At 49.6% G+C, this 18,666-nt stretch overlaps 2 protein-coding genes across 2 annotated transcripts in view; both read right to left on the bottom strand.

Annotated features, from left to right (window-relative positions):
* fads6 (fatty acid desaturase 6) overlaps positions 1 to 18,666 on the bottom strand; it is a 1,169,976-nt gene that overhangs the window by 575,959 nt on the left and 575,351 nt on the right. The gene's annotated exons all lie outside the window — the stretch shown is intronic.
* Positions 1 to 18,666, bottom strand: part of LOC140395342 (phosphatidylinositol 4,5-bisphosphate 3-kinase catalytic subunit gamma isoform-like) — a 66,084-nt gene that overhangs the window by 8,453 nt on the left and 38,965 nt on the right. Inside the window, exon 8 of the mRNA XM_072482982.1 lies at positions 15,386 to 15,497. Coding sequence (XP_072339083.1) covers positions 15,386 to 15,497 — 112 coding nt within the window. The remainder of the gene's footprint in view (positions 1 to 15,385; positions 15,498 to 18,666) is intronic.

Genomic DNA, 18,666 nt, shown 5'->3' with positions numbered 1-18,666 from the left:
GATTTCCAACATCCGCAGTATTTTGCTTCTATTTTGTTAAGTTACAAAAGGTTAGGACAAGCTTATTGACCCAAAGGTAATAAGATTTGGGAATCACATTGGAAGTGGAGAGTGCTAAAGGAACCAAGGGACAGAAACTCAAGTGTACATCTGGAGAGAGAAAGATGAGTCATGTGGTAAGTGGAGTTGATCTACAGGATTGTTTGGCTTTCTATCCCTTTTGCTATTTTTATGCTGCAATATACTGTGCTAGTGGACCTGATGGATGACACCCCCGGGTCCTAAAAGAGATAGCTGAGGAAATTGTGGAGGCATTAGTGATGATCTTTCAGAAATCACTCGAGGCAGGAAGGATCCCAGAGACTGGAAGGTGGCTAATGTAACACCACTGTTTAAGAAGGGAGGGAGGCAGAAGACGGGAAATGATAGGTCGGTTAGCCTGACTTCGGTCATTGGTAAGATTTTAGAGTCTGTTATTAAAGATGAGATCGCGAAGCACTTGGAAGTGCATGGTAAAATAGGACTGAGTCAGCACTGAGTCAAAGGGAGGTTGGGTCTGACAAATCTGTTCGAGTCCTTCGAGGAGGTAACATGGAAGTTAGACAAAGGAGAACCAGTGGACGTGATTTATTTAGATTTCCAGAAGGCCTTTGGCAAGGTGCCGCATAGGAGACTGTTAAATAAGTTAAGAGCTCATGGTGGTCAGGGCAAGATCCTGGCATGGATAGAGGATTGGCTGACTGACAGAAAGCAGAGAGTGGGGATAAAGGGGTCTTTTTCAGGATGGCAGCCAGTGATCACTCGTGGTGTGCCTCAGGGGTCTGTGCTGGGACCACAACTTTTCACAATATACATCAATGATCTGGAAGAAGGAACTGAAGGCACTGTTGCTAAGTTTGCAGATGATACAAAGACCTGTAGAGGGACAGGTAGTATTGAGGAAGCAAGGGGGCTGCAGAAGGACTTGGACAAGCTAGGAGAGTGGGCAATGAAGTGGCAAATGAAATACAATGTGGAAAAGTGTGAGGTTATGCACTTTGGAAGGAGAAATTTTGGCAGAGACTATTTTCTAAACGGGGAAATGCTTCGGAAAGCAGAAGCACAAAGGGACTTGGGGATCCTAGTTCACGATTCTCTTAAGGTTAATGTGTAGGTTCAGTCGGCAGTTCAGAAGGCAAATGCATTGTTCGCATTCATGTCAAGAGGGCTAGAATACAAGACCAGGGATGTACTTCTGAGGCTGTATAAAGCTCTTGTCAGACCCTATTTGGAGTATTATGAGCAGTTTTGGGCCCGTATCTAAGGAAGGATGAGCTGGCCCTTGGAAAGGGTCCAGAGGAGGTTCACAAGAATGATCCCTGGAATGAAGAACTTGTCATATGAGGAACGTTTGAGGACTCTGGGTCTGTACTCGTTGGAGTTTAGAAGGATGAGAGGGGATCGTATTGAAACTTACAAGATACTGCGTGGCCTGAATAGAGTGGACGTGGAGAGGTTGTTTCCACTTGTAGGAAAAACAAGAACCATCGGACACCATCTCAGACTAAAGGGGCAATCCTTTAAAACAAAGATGAGGAGGAATTTCTTCAGCCACAGGATGGTGAATCTGTGGAACTCTTCACCGCAGAAGGCTGTGGAGGCCAATTCACTTTAAGACAGAGATAGATGCACTTCCGGTGGCGGCTATGAGGGAGTAAGTCGCACACTTGGTGGCTCCCGCTCTGGCCGAACTTTTGGACCTTTTTCCACAACTTTTTCGTGGTTTTGAGTTTTGGCTTTGAAGGTGCATACATTTAGGCACTGGATCCACAGAGTGGTGCATGAAATGGAGAACCCCAAGGACCGAAAAGGAAGAAATAGAAAGATAAGCAAGGGCTGGGTAGAGGTGGCCGCTGAAGACAACATGGCTGATGTTCGGACCCCTGCTGCGACGGCCCAGCCATCGATGGAGGAGCTGATGCAGGTCATCAAGGAGGGCTTCGCCAGACAGAAACGAGACTGTCTCGACCCGATAAAGGAGTCGATCGATCGGCTGGAACGCAGGCTGGATGCCCAGGATCGGATGATTCAGAAGTTGGAGAAAGCGCTGGCGGACCAGGAGGAGCACCAAGCGGTGGTCAAGCTGGAGGTGGGGGTGCTGAAGGATCAGCAAAAGAGGCTGCTGGAAAAGGCGGAAGATCTGGAGAACAGAGCTCGCCGGCAGAACTTAAGAATTGTCGGTCTCCCTGAAGGGACTGAGGGGCTGATGCAGGTGCGTTTGTGTCGAATATGTTCCAGAAGCTTCTGGGGGAGGGGGCTTTTCCTCGACCGTTGGAGGTGGGCAGAGCGAACAGGGCGATGGCGAGGAAGCCACGGCTGGCCCCCCCCAAGGGCAATGGTAGTTCGGTTCCACAGACTTTTGGAAAAGGAGTGTGTTCTCCAGTGGGCCAAGCGTACGCGGAGCTGCAAGTGGGACAATAGCATATTGCGTGTTTATCAGGACCTGAGTGTGGAGGTGGCCAGAAGGAGGGCAGGCTTCAGGCAAGTGAAGGAGATCCTGTTTAAGAAGAAGGTGAAATTTGGGCTCCTCTACCCGGCGCGCCTTTGGGTCACACATGAGGACCAGCACCATTATTTTGAGTCACCCGAAGATGCGATGGACTTTGCCAAGAAGGGGGGACTGGCACAGAGCTGAGAACTTTTTAGACTTAAGTGGCAGTATTTCTTCTTTTTGAGCGATGTATATATGTTTTGATTGTTATCTTTCTTCTGCTTTTTAAGCTTGGGCGAAGATGGGGGTGTAAAAGTTATTTGGTCTTTTTTGGGTTTTCGGTGTTTTGGTGGGGGTGGTTGGTGGGGGCTTTTTACTTTTTATTACTTTGATTTGCACTATTGGGGGGGTTCTTTGTGGGGGTTTCTGTCTGTTTTTGGGTTGTCTTCTATGGTAATTGGGAGATTGCTCGGTCTCGGTTTGATGAGGGACGTGGTTTCGATGGGGGGGGGGGGTGGAGGGAAGCAGGGAACAATAGGTGGGAGACTTCTTGGTGCCAGAGGCGAGGGTCACCAGGCTAGCTGGGTAAGCTAGTCTATGGAAGCACAGGGGGGGGGTTGTAGAGGTTCAATATAGGGCAGGGATTAGGTTACAAGGTGGTGTTGCTGGGGGTGGGGGGGGGGGGGGGCAGAAGAGTTACTCTGCTGACGAGGGAGGGACTTAGGTTTTGGGACAGAGAGGAGGTCGGGGGTGGGGGCTGCCTGGGGGTGGGCTGATGGAGGCGCGGCGCATGGGCTGGGGGCGGGAGATGGCTGATCGGCAGGGGGGGGGGGGGCGCGGTGCCCCCGAACCAGGCTGATCACCTGGAATGTTAGAGGGTTGAATGGGCCTGTCAAGAGGGCTCGTGTGTTCGCGCACCTGAGGGCTCTGAAGGCGGACTTGGTGATGTTGCAGGAATCACACCTGAAAGTAGCGGATCAAGTTAGGCTGAGGAAGGGCTGGGTCAGTCAGGTCTTCCATTCGGGGCTGGACACCAAGACGAGAGGGGTGCCAATTTTAATTCATAAGTGGGTGCAATTCCAGGTGGGTAGTATAGTCTCGGACGGGGGGGGGGGGCCGTTATGTCATGGTGAGCGGTAAGCTGGAGGGAAAGAAGGTAGTCTTGGTCAACGTGTATGCGCCGAACTGGGACGATGTTGAATCCATAAAGAGGATACTGGGGAAGATACCGGATTTGGACTCGCATACACTGGTGATGGGAGGGGATTTTAACACGGTCATCGACCCCGGCCTGGACCGGTCGTGCTCGAAAACGGGGAGGGTGCCAGCAATGGCAAAGGAGCTGATAGGGTTCATGGAGCAGATGGGGGGGGTCAACCCATGTGCCGCGCCTCCATCGGCCCTCCTACAGGCAGCCCCCAGCCCCGACCTCTTCTCTGACCCAAAATCTAAGTCCCTCCCTCGTCAGCAGAGTAACTCCCCCCCTCACCCTCTCCCCCCCCCCCCCACCCCCCCCCCCCCCCCCCACCCCCCAGCAACACCACCTTGTAACCTAACCCCTGCCCTATATTGAAACTATACACACCCCCCACTGTGCTTCTGTAGACTAGCTCACCCAGCTAGCCTGGTGACCCTCGCCTCCGGCGCCAAGAGGTCTCCCACCTATTGGAGTCTCCCACCTATTGTTCCCTGCCACCCCCCGCCCATTCGGCCATCACTATTTTGGATCATGCACCACATTGGGAGGAACTGCAGGTTAGTAAGGAGACCTTCCAGCGCCTGCAATGGCGATTGGACGTGGGCTTGCTGGCAGACGAGGCGGTGTGCGAGAGAGTAAGGAAGTGCATGCCGAACTACCTGCAGGTCAACGACACGGGGGAAGTCTCAACAGTGGTGGTCTGGGTGGCGTTGAAGGCAGTGGTGAGAAGGGAGCTGATCTCAATCCGAGCTCATAGGGACAGGACGGATCGAGCAGAGACGGACCGACTGATTAAGGAGATTCTTTTTTTTTTTGTTGAGATTTTTTATTTAAAACAAATTTGTAACATTTACAGAGAGAAAAAAGGCCATATGCAAAGAGCCTTAACATAGTGAAAACGAACAGTGGGAAAAAATTAACATGTTAATAAGGCACTTCCCCTGTCAGCTTGTTTGCCACACGTGTTCAACTAAACTAACGTGGCTCTAACACCCACCCCCCCCCCCCCCCCCGCGTCCTCCCCTGCCCCCCGAGACCTGACCTGCCAGGTCAACCCACCACTTGGCACTAGCCCGCCCCTCCTCCTGCCCTCCCCCACACACCAAGGACCCATTAACCTGATTGTATCTCATCGTGCCCTTTCAAGTCCCTTAACCAGCTCATCGCCCACCCCCCTATCAGAGGCCCCGATCTCCTGCCAAAGGTACCAAGTGCAGGGCCCCCCCACCCCTCGTTGCAAGCTCCCAAAAACACCCTACACAATGCACCCTCCAGCCCCCGCTCTCTGTCCCGGCTGAAAACAATCTTGGATAAAACATTACAGTACAGGATAATTTAACAGACCTCCGCCACACAAAAGCTCTGAGAGCCCAGAGTCCGTTAGTTCAAGTCCAACTTCTTCTTTTAATAAAAGTCCACTCCTAGTCAGAGCAAGTTAGGTTAACAGACCGCCGCCACTGTAGAGCACTGAAAAAACTAAGTGCCCATTAGTTCAAGTCCAGTTTCTTATCTTTAATGAAAGTCCAAACCTGTTCTGGAGTCTCAAAGTAGTAGTGGAGTTCCTCAAACGTTACCCAAAGCTTCGAAGGATACAGCATTCCAAATCTCACCTCCTTTTTGTAGAGGGCTGCCTTTACCTTGATGAATCCTGCACGCCTCTTGGCCAGCTCCATTCCCAAGTCCTGGTAAATGCGCACCTCGCAGTTCTCCCATCTGCTGCTCCTCTCCGCCTTGGCCCATCGTAGCACACGTTCCCTGTCAGCAAGCCGGTGAAAGCGGACCACCAAGGCCCTCGGTTGGTCGTCCGTCCTGGGCTGTCTTGCGGGGGCTCTATGCACCCCATCCAACTCCAGGGGTCGAGGGAAGGCCTCCGGTACCATCAGCGCCTCGAGCATACCTTTCACGTATGCACCCACATCCGATCCCTCGCAGCCCTCGGGGAGGCCAACGACCCTCAAATTCTGCCTCCTGGCTCTGTTCCCCAGCTCTTCAAGCTGCTCCTGCATCCTCCTCTGGCAGGCGTTCAGCTCCTCCACCTCGTGCTCCAGCTCCGTTACCGTGTCCGCCTGGCTGGAGAGCTTCACCTCGACCTCCCTGAGCGCCTTCTCTTGGACCGCCTGTGTCTCGACCATTCGGTCCATTACTGCTCTCATCGGGTCCAGCGTGCCCCTCTTCAGTTCAGCGAAGCAATTCCTGAAGAACTCCATCTGTTGCTCCCTCGGCCAGTGAGCCTCCGCTCCCTGGTCCCTGCCGTCCGCCATGCTTCGCCGCCCGGTCTGGGGTCCCCACTGCTCCCGCTTCGATCCTTGCCGCTCCACTCGACCACTTCTGGTCCAGCTGTCCATACCCCAGGGGGGAAAGCCTCTTCCCTATCGTTCCCTCCACCGATTCAGGTCGCCAGGTTCCGAAAAAGTCCGTTGGAAAAAGTCCGTTTGCCCATCGCGGGCGGGAGCGATCCGACCTGCGACCTGCTTCCTCAAGGGCACTACCGGAAGTCGATTAAGGAGATTCTACAGATAGATAGGAGGTATGCGGTGACCTCGGGGGTGGAACTGTTAAGGGAACGTCGGAGGCTGCAGGCTGAGTTCGGGGTGCTGTCCACGGGCAAGGCAGTGGAGCAGCTTAGAAAGGCGAGGGGGACTTTTCATGAATATGGGGAGAAGGCCAGCAGAATGTTGGCACAGCAGCTTAGGAAGAGGGAGACGGCCAGGGGAATAGATAAGGTGGTTGATGGGGATGGGAACCTGGTAGGGGATTCGGCTGGGCTAAACAGGGCGTTCAGGGATTTTTGCACCGGACCCTATCGCTCGGAACCCCCCACGGGGCCTGAGGAGATGAGACGCTATTTGGATGGGCTGACTTTCCCAATGGTGGGCAGGGAGCTGGTGGATGGGTTGGGGGCTCCGATCAGGGCCGAAGAAATATCTGAGGGCTTGAAGGCAATGCAGTCGGGAAAAGCCCCGGGACCGGACGGGTTCCCGGTGGAATTCTACAAGAAATTCTCGGGGATATGAGGTCTGTTGCTGGTCAAGGTTTTTAACGAGGTGAGGGACAGAGGGGTGCTGCCCCCGACGATGTCACAGGCCACCATTTTGTTAATATTGAAGCGGGACAAGAACCCGGAGCTGTGTGGGTCCTATAGGCCGATCTCACTGCTTAATGTGGACGCTAGGCTGCTGGCCAAAGTTTTGACTCCAGGATTGAAGATTGTGTGCCGGAGGTGATTATGGAGGACCAAACCGGATTTGTCAAGGGTAGGCAGTTAGTGGCCAATATAAGAAGGCTGCTCAACGTGATTATGATGCCCCCGGAGAGCAGGAAAGTTGAGGTAGTTGTGGCCATGGATGAGGAGAAGGCGTTCGACCGGGTGGAGTGAGACTATCTATGAGAAGTGCTGGGACGGTTTGGGTTTGGTAGGGGCTTTATTGACTGGGTTAGGTTGCTGTACCAGGCCCCAGAGGCAAGTGTAAGGACGAACAGGATGACCTCGGACTATTTTAGGCTGCACCGGGGGACAAGACAGGGATGTCCCCTCTCCCCACTGCTGTTTGCAATAGCCATAGAGCCGCTGGCAATTGCTCTGAGAGCTTCAAGGGGTTGGAAGGGGCTGGTTTGCGGGGGGGGGGGGACACACATAGGGTATCGCTGTACGTGGATGACCTGCTCCTATATGTAGCAGATCCAGGGGAAGGGATGAGGGAGATCATGGCAAATCTGGGGGAATTTGGCCGGTTTTCGGGATACAAACTGAATATGACAAAGAGCGAGATGTTTGAATCCAGGCAAGAGGTCAGGAGGGTCGGCTGGGGGAGTTACCGTTCAGGTTAGTGGGGGACAATTTTAGATATCTGGGGATACAAGTAGCGCACGACTGGGGCCGGTTACACAAGTTGAACTTGTCCCGGTTGGTCGAGCAGATGAGGGGCAAGTTTCGGAAATGGGATGTGCTACCGCTGTCGCTGGCTGGGAGGGTGCAGATGGTTAAGGTGACGGTCCTACCGAGATTTTTATTTGTGCTCCAATGCCTCCTGATTTTCATCCCACGGTCCTTTTTTTAAGAGGATTAACAAAATCATTTTGGGCTTTGTCTGGGCGGGTAAGACCCCACGGTGAAGAAGGTGATGCTCAAGAGGAATCGGGGGGAGAGGGGGCTTGGCCTGCCAAATTTTAGTAATTACTACTGGGCGGCCAATAATGCGATGATAAGGGAAGTGGGTGGTGGGGACGGGGTCGGCTTGGGAGCGGATGGAGGCAGCTTCATGTAGGGGCACCTCTGCCATTCCCGCTGGTGAGATATTCCACCAGTCCTGTGGTGGTGGCGGCCCTGAGGATCTGGGGGTCAGTGGAGCAGGTATGTTGGAGCAGTGCGTGCTTTGGTTTGGTCCCCAATATGTGACAACCACCGGTTTACTCTGGTGAGCTTAGATGGGGGTTTCGGGTCTGGCAAAGGGCGGAAATTGAAAAGATGGGGACCTGTTTCTGGAAAGGAGCTTCCCTAGCTTGAGGGCGCTGGAGGAGAGGTTTGGGTTTGCAGCAGGGAATGACTTCAGATATCTACAGATGCGGGACTTTCTGCACAGGCAGGTATCATCCTTCCCACTCCTGCCACGAAGAGGGATCCAGGATAGGGTAGTCTGGGGGAGGGGAGCGTCTCGGACATCTACAAAGAATTAATGGGGGCGGCGGAGACGCAGATAGAGGAGCTGAAGCGTAAGTGGGAGGAGAAACTGGGGGGTGAGATGGACGACGGCCTATGGGCAGACGCATTGAGCAGGGTCAACGCGACCGCTACATGCACAAGGCTTAGCTTGATCCAATTCAAGGTGGTACACCGGACGCACATGACAGTGGCCCGGATGAGTAGATTCTTTGGGGTGGAAGACAAGTGTGTAAAATGTACGGGTGGACCAGCGAACCATGTCCACATGTTCTGGGCATGTCCAAAACTTAGGGGATACTGGCAGGGGTTTGAGGACGTCATGTCCAGAGTATTGAAGACAAGGGTGGAAATGAGTCCAGGGGTGCTGATTCTTAGGATGTTGGAAGATCCGGGAGTCCAGGAGGAGAAAGAGGCAGATATTCTGGCCTTGGCCTCCCTGGTAGCCCGGCGATGGATATTACTAGCTTGGAGGGACTCTAAGCCTCCAAAGTCGGAGGCCTGGTTAACTGACATGACGAGCTTTCTCGGCCTGGAAAAGATTAAGTTCGCCTTGAGAGGGTCAGTGTTAGGGTTCGCCCGAAGCTGGCAACCATTCATTGACAGGGGGGGGGGGGTTGCTAGGGTAGCATAGAGTAGGGGGTTAAAAAGGCGAGCCTTGGAGGGACGGGTGTCGGCGGTTGCACTATGATTATTGTTCTTTGTACATTAATTTCATACTGTGGTTGTTTGTAATGCCAAAAATACCTCATTAAAATTGTTTGTTAAAAAAAAAAGACAGAGATAGATAAGTTCTTGATTAATAAGGGGATTAATAAGGTTATGGGGAGAAGGCAGGAGAATGGGGATGAGAAAATATCAGCCATGATTGAATGGCAGAGCAGACTCGATGGGCCGAGTGGCCTAATTCTGCTCCTATGTCTTAGGGTCTTACACACTGCACCCAAACTCCAGAAAAATAAGGAAAAACCAATAGTAGAAAAGCTCAAATATAATTATCACAGAAACGTGAACATCAATGTTTAGAAAAACAATTTCAATGAAAGCTTTTTTTTTTAAATTCACTGTTTTCAGTTAAGTTGTGCAATTAACAGGGCAATCTCGTTCCTGTAATTCGGTTGTACCAGAGTCCCCCATTTGTGACAAGGGATCACTACCACTGGCATACTTTACTTAATTTGTGCACAGATGTAAGAGTGAGAAAATGATCGGAATCGTTGACTCATCAGACAGCAAGCTCCCCAGTGTATTTGGAACTATGATGTTGTTGCCATTACAGAGACCTGGTTGAGGGAAGGGCAGGATTGGCAGCTAAACGTTCCAGGATTTAGATGTTTCAGGCGGGATAGAGGGGGATGTAAAAGGGGTGGAGGAGTTGCGCTACTGGTTAGGGAGGATATTACAGCTGTGTTATGGGAGGACACCTCAGAGGGCAGTGAGGCTATATGGGTAGAGATCAGGAATAAGAAGGGTGCAGTCACAATGTTGGGGGTTTACTACAGGCCTCCCAACAGCCAGCGGGAGATAGAGGAGCAGATAGGTAGACAGATTTTGGAAAAGAGTAAAAACAACAGGGTTGTGGTGATGGGAGACTTTAACTTCCCCAATATTGACTGGGACTCACTTACTGCCAGGGGCTTAGACAGGACAGAGTTTGTAAGGAGCATCCAGGAGGGCTTCTTAAAACAATATGTAGACAGTGCAACTAGGGAAGGGGCTGTACTGGACCTGGTATTAGGGAATATGCCCGGCCAGGTGGTAGAAGTTTCAGTAGGGGATCATTTCGGGAACAGTGACCACAATTCAGTAAGTTTTAAAGTGCTGGTGGACAAGGATAAGAGTGATCCTAGGATGAATGTGCTAAATTGGGGGAAGGCTAATTATAACAATATTAGGCGGGAACTGAAGAACATAGATTGGGGGTGGATGTTTGAGAGTAAATCAACATCTGACACGTGGGAGGCTTTCAAGTGTCAGTTGAAAGGAATTCAGGACCGGCATGTTCCTGTGAGGAAGAAGGATAAATACGGCAATTTCGGGAACCTTGCATAACGAGAGATATTGTAGGCCTCGTCAAAAAGAAATAGGAGGCATTTGTCAGGGCTAAAAGGCTGGGAACAGACGAAGCCTGTGTGGAATATAAGGAAAGTAGGAAGGAACTTAAGCAAGGAGTCAGGAGGGCTAAAAGGGGTCACGAAAAGTCATTGGCAAATAGAGTTAAGGAAAGTCCCAAGGCTTTTTACACATACATAAAAAGCAAGAGGGTAGCCAGGGAAAGGGTTGGCCCACTGAAGGATAGGCAAGGGAATCTATGTGTGGAACCAGAGGAAATGGGCGAGGTACGAAATGAATACTTTGCATCAGTATTCACCAAAGAGAAGGAATTGGTAGATGTTGAGTCTGGAGAAGGGTGTGTAGATAGCCTGGGTCACATTGAGATCCACAAAGATGAGGTGTTGGGCGTCTTGAAAAATATTAAGGTAGATAAGTCCCCAGGGCCTGATGGGATCTACCCCAGAATACTGAAGGAGGCTAGCGAGAAAATTACTGAGGCCTTGACAGAAATCTTTGGATCCTCACTGTCTTCAGGTGATGTCCCGGAGGACTGGAGAATAGCCAATGTTGTTCCTCTGTTTAAGAAGGGTAGCAAGGATAATCCAGGGAACTACAGGCCGGTGAAGCAAATGGAAGTATTAGTGAGAGGCAGCATGGTTTTGTGAAGGGGAGGTCGTGTCTCACTAACTTGATAGAGTTTTTCGAGGACGTTACAAAGATGATTGATGCAGGTAGGGCAGTGGATGTTGTCTATATGGACTTCAGTAAGGCCTTTGACAAGGTCCCTCATGGTAGACTAGTACAAAAGGTGAAGTCACACGGGATCAGGGGTGAGCTGGCAAGGTGGATACAGAACTGGCTAGGTGATAGAAGGCAGAGAGTAGCAATGGAAGGATGCTTTTCTAATTGGAGGGCTGTGACCAGTGGTGTTCCGCAGGGATCAGTGCTGGGACCTTTGCTGTTCGTAGTATATATAAATGATTTGGAGGAAAATGTAACTGGTCTGATTAGTAAGTTTGCAGACGACACAAAGGTTGGTGGAATTGTGGATAGCGATGAGGACTGTCAGAGGATACAGCAGGATTTAGATTGTTTGGAGACTTGGGCGGAGAGATGGCAGATGGAGTTTAATCCGGACAAATGTGAGGTGATGCATTTTGGAAGGTCTAATGCAGGTAGGGAATATACAGTGAATGGTAGAACCCTCAAGAGTATTGAAAGTCAGAGAGATCTGGGTGTACAGGTCCACAGGTCACTGAAAGGGGCAACACAGGTGGAGAAGGTAGTCAAGAAGGCATACAGAATGCTTGCCTTCATTGGCCGGGGCATTGAGTACAAGAATTGGCAAGTCATGTTGCAGCTGTATAGAACCTTAGTTAGGCGGCACTTGGAGTATAGTGTTCAATTCTGGTTGCCACACTACCAGAAGGATGTGGAGACTTTAGAGAGGGTGCAGAAGAGATTTACCAGAATGTTGCCTGGTATGGAGGGCATTAGCTATGAGGAGCGGTTGAATAAACTCGGTTTGTTCTCACTGGAACAACGGAGGTTGAGGGGCGACCTGATAGAGGTCTACAAAATTATGAGGGGCATGGACAGAGTGGATAGTCAGAGGCTTTTCCCCAGGGTAGAGGGGTCAATTACTAGGGGGCATAGGTTTAAGGTGCGAGGGGCAAGGTTTAGAGTAGATGTACGAGGCAAGTTTTTTTACACAGAGAGTAGTGGGTGCCTGGAACTCGCTACCAGAGGAGGTGGTGACATTTAAAGGGCATCTTGACAAATACATGAATAGGATGGGAATAGAGGGATACGGACCCAGGAAGTGTAGAAGATTGTAGTTTAGTCGGGCAGCATGGTCAGCACGGGCTTGGAGGGCCGAAGGGCCTGTTCCTGTGCTGTACTTTTCTTTGTTCTTTGTGTGCTGATCCATTGCGCGGGGATCAGGGTGGAGACAGGCCAGTGATGGCAGAGGAGAGGAGGAATGGGGATACCAGGCTAATCCCATTGGAATGCCTCTCTGTGATGGGTTCAGCAGCAACACGGACAGGGGTGTCAGTCTATTTGGTCAGCGATCGATAAAGGGGTGGAATAATGTAAAAATAAAGGAAAATATGAGATTACATTCAGACATTTAAAGGCCACTCTTTGCTTGTTGTGTGAACATAAGAGATAAGAGTAGGAGTGGGCCTACTTGACCATTAAGCCTGTTTTGCCATTCACTAAGGTGATGGATTAGCTTCTACCTCAACACCATCATCACAGAAGATCCCCCTATTTCTTGGTATAGATAATAGTTGAGCCCCTACAGTCCTCTGTTGTAGTGAACTCCAAAAGATCACAACATGTGGAGTGAAAGTTTCTCCTCACTTCAGTCTGAAACAGCCGACCCCTCCTTCTGAGTCTGTGAGCACAAGTTTTAGACTGGAAAAATCATCCCAGCATCTACCCTGTCAAGCCCTCGATAAATTGGAGATGTTTCAAGGAGAGTGTGCTCAGAATTTTGTTCCCTTGCTCCTAAAGGGTATCCATGTTGCTGCTTACATACCAATCCTGTTGGATGATTTTCACACCTACCCTATGTTGCTGTTTGTACACATTTCCAATGTTGCTGCTTATACAACAATATATATCAGAGTTTCCACACTCACTGATTGTTACTATCGCATGAGCCATCCTGCCACTGGCACTTCTCACCAGCCACTGAGCTCTCCCCTTCCTTGGTCAGTAATCCATTCTGGGCTTAGTCCTGGCTTAGTGAGCAGCAGCAGCACAAGTGTATTGCACTCAAAAAAGGTATTTCCATCATTACTATTAGTAATGTTACCAGAATAAGTCAATTTATAGCTTTTAAGATCATTTCTATTTGTTAAACAGGCCAATTGCAGTCAAGTGAATCACAGAATTGTTGCAGCACCATTTGGCCCATCATATCTGCTCCAGCTCTCCAAATGAGCATCATGACTTAGTGTCATTCCCCTGCCTTTTCCCCGTACTCCTGCACATTGTTTCTATTCAAATGATCATCTAATGCCCTCTTGAATGTGTTATGGGCCAGGGTTTATAGAACCCTAAAGTGTATCATGGAGTTCACCTGACCGACAACTTTTAATAGATTGTTTTATGGGGAGCACACGGCCCACTCTACAGGTGTGGTACAGCAGAAATGGAAAAGTATTCTTAAAAACAAAACAATGTTTATTCTATGAACTCAAGTTAACTTTTTAAAAACATAGTGAACATCTTAGCAACCATCAATTCAAATACAACCCCCAAAAATACAACACTAAGTAATCCTTTAAGCTTTCCTTTTAACATCCATAAGACTTGAAACACCTTTTACCAGAAACACATCAGATTAAAGTCATTACTGTTATTAGTTTTAAATCACCAGGATCGATTTACAGTCTTTAGATTACAGAGAGAGACCCTAATACACCTTCTGGCTGTGACTGCAGCTATCCAGCTCTGAAATTGAAACTAAAACACACCCTGCAGCAAACAGCCTAAAACGAAAGTAAAAAGTTGACCGACAGCGCAGCTCCACCCGCTCTCTGACATCACTGCAGTAATACAAGCAGCCAAACATTTTATAAAGCGACATTCTCATGACAAATGGGTCGATTGAACCTGCCTCACCACACTCCCAGGCAATGTATTCCAGACCCGGACCATTCATTGTGAGAAGTTTTTTCCTCCATCATATTTGGGACTTTTGCCAATCACTTTAAATCTGTGCCCTCACTCTCGATCCTTTTATGAGCGGTAATAGTTTCCCGCCTATCTACTCTGTCCAGCCCCCTGTCCTGATGATTTTGAACATCTCTATCAAATCTCCTCTTCGCTCCAAGGAGAACAGTCCCAACCTCTCCAGCTATCCTCATAACTGAGGTTTCTCCTCCCTGGAAACATTCCTGTGCACTCTCCACTCTCTCAAATGCGGGAGCCCAGAACTGGACATAATATTCTAGCTGAGGTCTAACCAGTGTCTTGTATAAGTTCAGCTACTGACAGGAGCCTGGATAGAGAGTGGACAGGTTACAGCACTCTGGGATGCATTGCCTTATCCTGTACACACCAGACATCCACTTACAGAAACTTTATTCACAGGATAGGGCTCTATAAGATAAGATAAGAACACTAGTTTGATTTTCATCTTTCTCTTTGACTAGCCCAGGAGATACTGAAACTGATTGTAATGACTGGGATGGTTCTCCCTTATAGAGACGACTAAGGGTAGCTTTAATAGAGCTGTTCAGAATTATGCTGAGTTTTTATACATTTATGATAACCGTTTCAAAAAAAACAGGAGGGAGGTGAGGAGAAACCTCTTCGGCAGCTGATTTTACAATTTGGAATCTGCTTCCTGAAAAGACAATGGAACAGATTCATAGTAACTTTCACAAGGAAATTGAATAAATGTTTCAAAAAGGAAAAGATTTATAGGTGTACGGGGAAAAAGGAGGGTGGCTGAGATTATTGACAGCTCTTTTCAAACAGCCCACAATCTGCCTAATTGTTTCCTTGTTGCTGAATGATTTCATCTTCCGACAAACCCCTTTTCTTCCAATGTTGCCCTAGAATCCCTATAGTGCAAGAGGCCATTCAGCCCATCGAGTCTGCACTGACCCTCTGAAGGAGCACCCTATCTAGGCCCACTCCCCCACCCTATGCCAGTATCCCACCTAACCTACACATCTTTGGCCACAAAAGGCAATTTATCATGGCAAATCCACCTAACCTGCACATCTTTGGACTCTGGGAGGAAAGCGGAGTGCCCGGAGGAAACCCACGCAGACACGGGGAGAATGTGCAATCTCCACAAAGACATCATCCGAGGCCGGAATTAAACCCAGGTCGCTGGAGCTGTGAGGCAGCGGTGCTAACCACTGTGTAATTCAATACAATGCAAAAATGGAATAGAAACTTCCCAGGTTTAGTGGCACTGAGCCATCAGAAGCGGAGCATATACTTCAGTCACCTAATTAGAAACTGAGCACTTACTTACCTGACTCTGTGATCATAATGTTGTCATTGTGCCTGTCTCCTATGCCCAGGATGTAGGTAGCAACGCAATACCCAGCACAAGAATAAACAAACCTTTCCACTGCTGACTGGAACTGCAATATCAATGAGGAATTCTTTCAGTTTGCATCGTTGAACAGCCATGTCAAATATTAAACACAACATGAGAGAACATCAAGTAAGGAGCACAGAGCTGACGCAATTCAGCCAGAAAATAATGCCGGGATTGTTTGCTTCAACAGCTGAATGCTGTGCTGTCCGAGAACACAGCTGTCGACTTCCAGTGCAGACGGGTAGGAGAAGGTTGCACATAAGGTGGCTCCCATTGTGGTCTGTTTTTTGGACTTTTTAACACTGTTCTTGGGGATTTTGGTCATCAAGGCCCATCCTATGGGATAAGAAATTTGTGGGCGGAAATATGTCAATCTATGAAGAAGGATGGTGGTAAGGAGGTTACAGGGGGTAATCCTTTGACAGAGCCAGTAAGCCCACAAAGCTCAGCAGGAGGGAAGGCGGCGGACCCAGCCTTGGGTGTGGCCGCCACATGACGGCTGAAATGCTGACTGGGGTGATGGCGCAGGAGTTTGAAAAATAGTTTGCGAAGCATTTTTTAGGAGCAGGGCAGGGTGATAATGGAAACTCTTAAGCTGTCAATTGGCGCCATTCGTGAGAAGCTAGAATAAACTTTGGAGGTTGAGTTGTTGGTGGTGGAGTAGAGGAACAAGACTCTGAGGGCAATGATGGATGACTTGGAGAACAGGACGAGAAGACAGAACCTCAGAGTTGTGGGATTACCGGAGGGGTTGGAGGGCCCGAAGTCAACTGAGTACTTTTCTCAGGTGTTCATCAAGCTTTTGGGGGGGGGGGGGGGGGGAGACAAGTGGGGGGGAGGGGGGGGGAAGGGGGGGGGGGGGGGGAGAGGAGCTACCGGATACTCCGGCGGAAACTTCGGGCGAATGAGCCACCACAGCCTACCGGAGAAGGAGTGGGTTCTGCCAAGGGCCAAAGTGAATCGGGACTCGCGGTGAGAGGGAAGCAACATTAGGAGATACCAAGATGTTGGAGCGGAGTTGGAGAAGCAGTGTGCAGCATTTAATCATGCAAAGTCAGCGCTATTCAGGAGTGGAGGTTCGGTTTGGAGTTGTGTACCCGGCGAGGCTGAGACTGGCTTTCTGGTTGAAAGATAATTTTTCAATATGTCGGAGGGGACGGAGGCTTTTGTCAAGAAGCATGGACTTGGGATTGATTGAATGGATTTGATTGGGACTTTAATGGGTGGGAGGGGTTGGTTTGAGATGTTTTGTTGTTCGTGTATGTTTGGGATTGAGGGGGCTACGGTTGTCGGGGGTAGTGGTCAGGGTAAGAGTATGGAGAATATATGGCCCCCGGGGGAGTTCTTACGCAGTTGGAACGGGATGGGGAGTGAATTGATGAGAATTTTTGCTTTGTTCCTTGAGCATACACCCTGGGTGGGGGAGTTACCTTTGCTGTAAAGTTTCAGCTCATAATAGGAGTGATGTGGGGGAGGAGCTGCGGCTTGTTGGACCTGCTTGGGCAAAGTTCAGTGAGCCTGGGGGGCGGACAGAGAGGATGGAGTCGGAGTCGTGTCTCAGGAAAGCTTTTTTCAGGTTTATGGATGGAGGGATCTGACTGGGACTAAGTGCTTTATCTTTAGGAATTGGTCAGTCAGTGGGTTGGGGAAGTAAGGGGAGTTTTATGTTTTTTTTCCCCCAAGGGCAGGGGTTTGTAAATGGTATATCGTTTGTATGGATTTGTTTATTTTGTGTTTTATAAATTGAAAACTTCATTAAAAATATTTTCCAAACAAATATAGAATACAGCTATCACAAGAGTTAATGTCCATTGTACCAACATCTGCCAGACTGAGCGCATGTTTGTACCTGTAGCAGTTAGGGAGAGTACACCCTAGAAGGCACACTACTACCAGCTTATTCCACCTGATGGTTATTTTTATGAGAACTTTACTTCAAACAGAAAGTGCTGGAAAATCTCAGTGGTGCAGCAGCATCTGCGGAGAGACACAGAGTTAACAGGCAGGATTTCCTTGTCCTGCCAGTGATGGGCATAATGCCGGGCTGGTATAGAATATGTGGGGGAAGGCGAAAAGTCCTGTAATAACAGGACACAATTGTCCGTTCCCAACTTCAATGGTGGCTTGGTTGTCCTGCTGCACCATGTCAGTAAAGATATTTGCATGGATTTAAATATCACGAATGCTCATTATGAAGCTTGCTTGCAAAATAATCCCCCCTCCCCGTGCCTCTACATTAAAAAAATATATTAATTTACGGGATGTGGGCGTCGCTGGTTAGGCCAGCATTTATTGCCCATCCCTAGCCCTTCAGAAGGTGGTGGTGAGTTACCTTCTTGAACTGCTTGTCCCTGAGGTGTAGGTGCACCCACTGTACTGTTAGGGGGATGGGGGGGCGGGGGGAAAGAGTTCCAGGATTTTGCCCCAGTGACAGTGAAGGAATGGCCGATATATTTCCAAGTCAGGGTGGTGAGTGATTTGGAGGGGAACCTGCAGGTGGTGGGTTGCCCAGTATCTGCTGCTCTTGTCCTTCTAGATGTTTAGGGTCATGGGTTTGGAAGGTACTGTCGAAGGAACCTTGGCTGCAGTGTATCTTCTACCAAATACACTGACCATTCTACAGTGCGGAAGCATTAGAGAGACTACATGAGCCTTCATCTTACACCGTCATGACTGAAGTTGACATGAGGACTTCCGGTTGCGGCTATGCGGAGCTAAGTCGCACATTCGGCTGCTCCCGCAAAAAACTGACTTTTGGGCTCTTTTCAGGGCTCCCAATGGAATTTTCTCGACGTTTCCCGCTCTGGGAAGGAGAGTACAATAGTTCCCCAACAGTATATGGCTTTTACCAGGAGCGGGGCGACTAAAAAAGTGGTGGTGGACCCGAAGAAGGAGCGAGGGAAGAAGAACAAAATGGCGGCTGGCGAGGATCAGGCAGCGTGGATGCAGTGGGCACAAGAGCAACAGGATGTTATCCAGCGCTGCTTTAGGGAGATTAAAGCGGACCTGCTTGAGCCGATGAAGGCTTCTATCGATAAGCTGCTGGAGACACAGACAGCCCAGGCGGGTGGCGATCCGCGAGGCCCGACAAAAGATCTCCGACAACGAGGATGAGATCTTAGGCCTGGCGGTAAAGGTGGAGGCGCCCGAGGCGCTCCACAAGAAATGGCAGGAGCGGTTCGAGGAGATGGAGAATCGGTCGAGGCGGAAGA

The sequence above is a fragment of the Scyliorhinus torazame genome, chromosome 18 (genome assembly GCF_047496885.1).
Source record: "Scyliorhinus torazame isolate Kashiwa2021f chromosome 18, sScyTor2.1, whole genome shotgun sequence".
NCBI classification, from domain to species: Eukaryota; Metazoa; Chordata; class Chondrichthyes; order Carcharhiniformes; family Scyliorhinidae; genus Scyliorhinus; species Scyliorhinus torazame.
The sequence above is the reverse complement of the archived record's forward strand: the minus strand, read 5'-3'. Positions and strand labels throughout refer to the sequence as shown.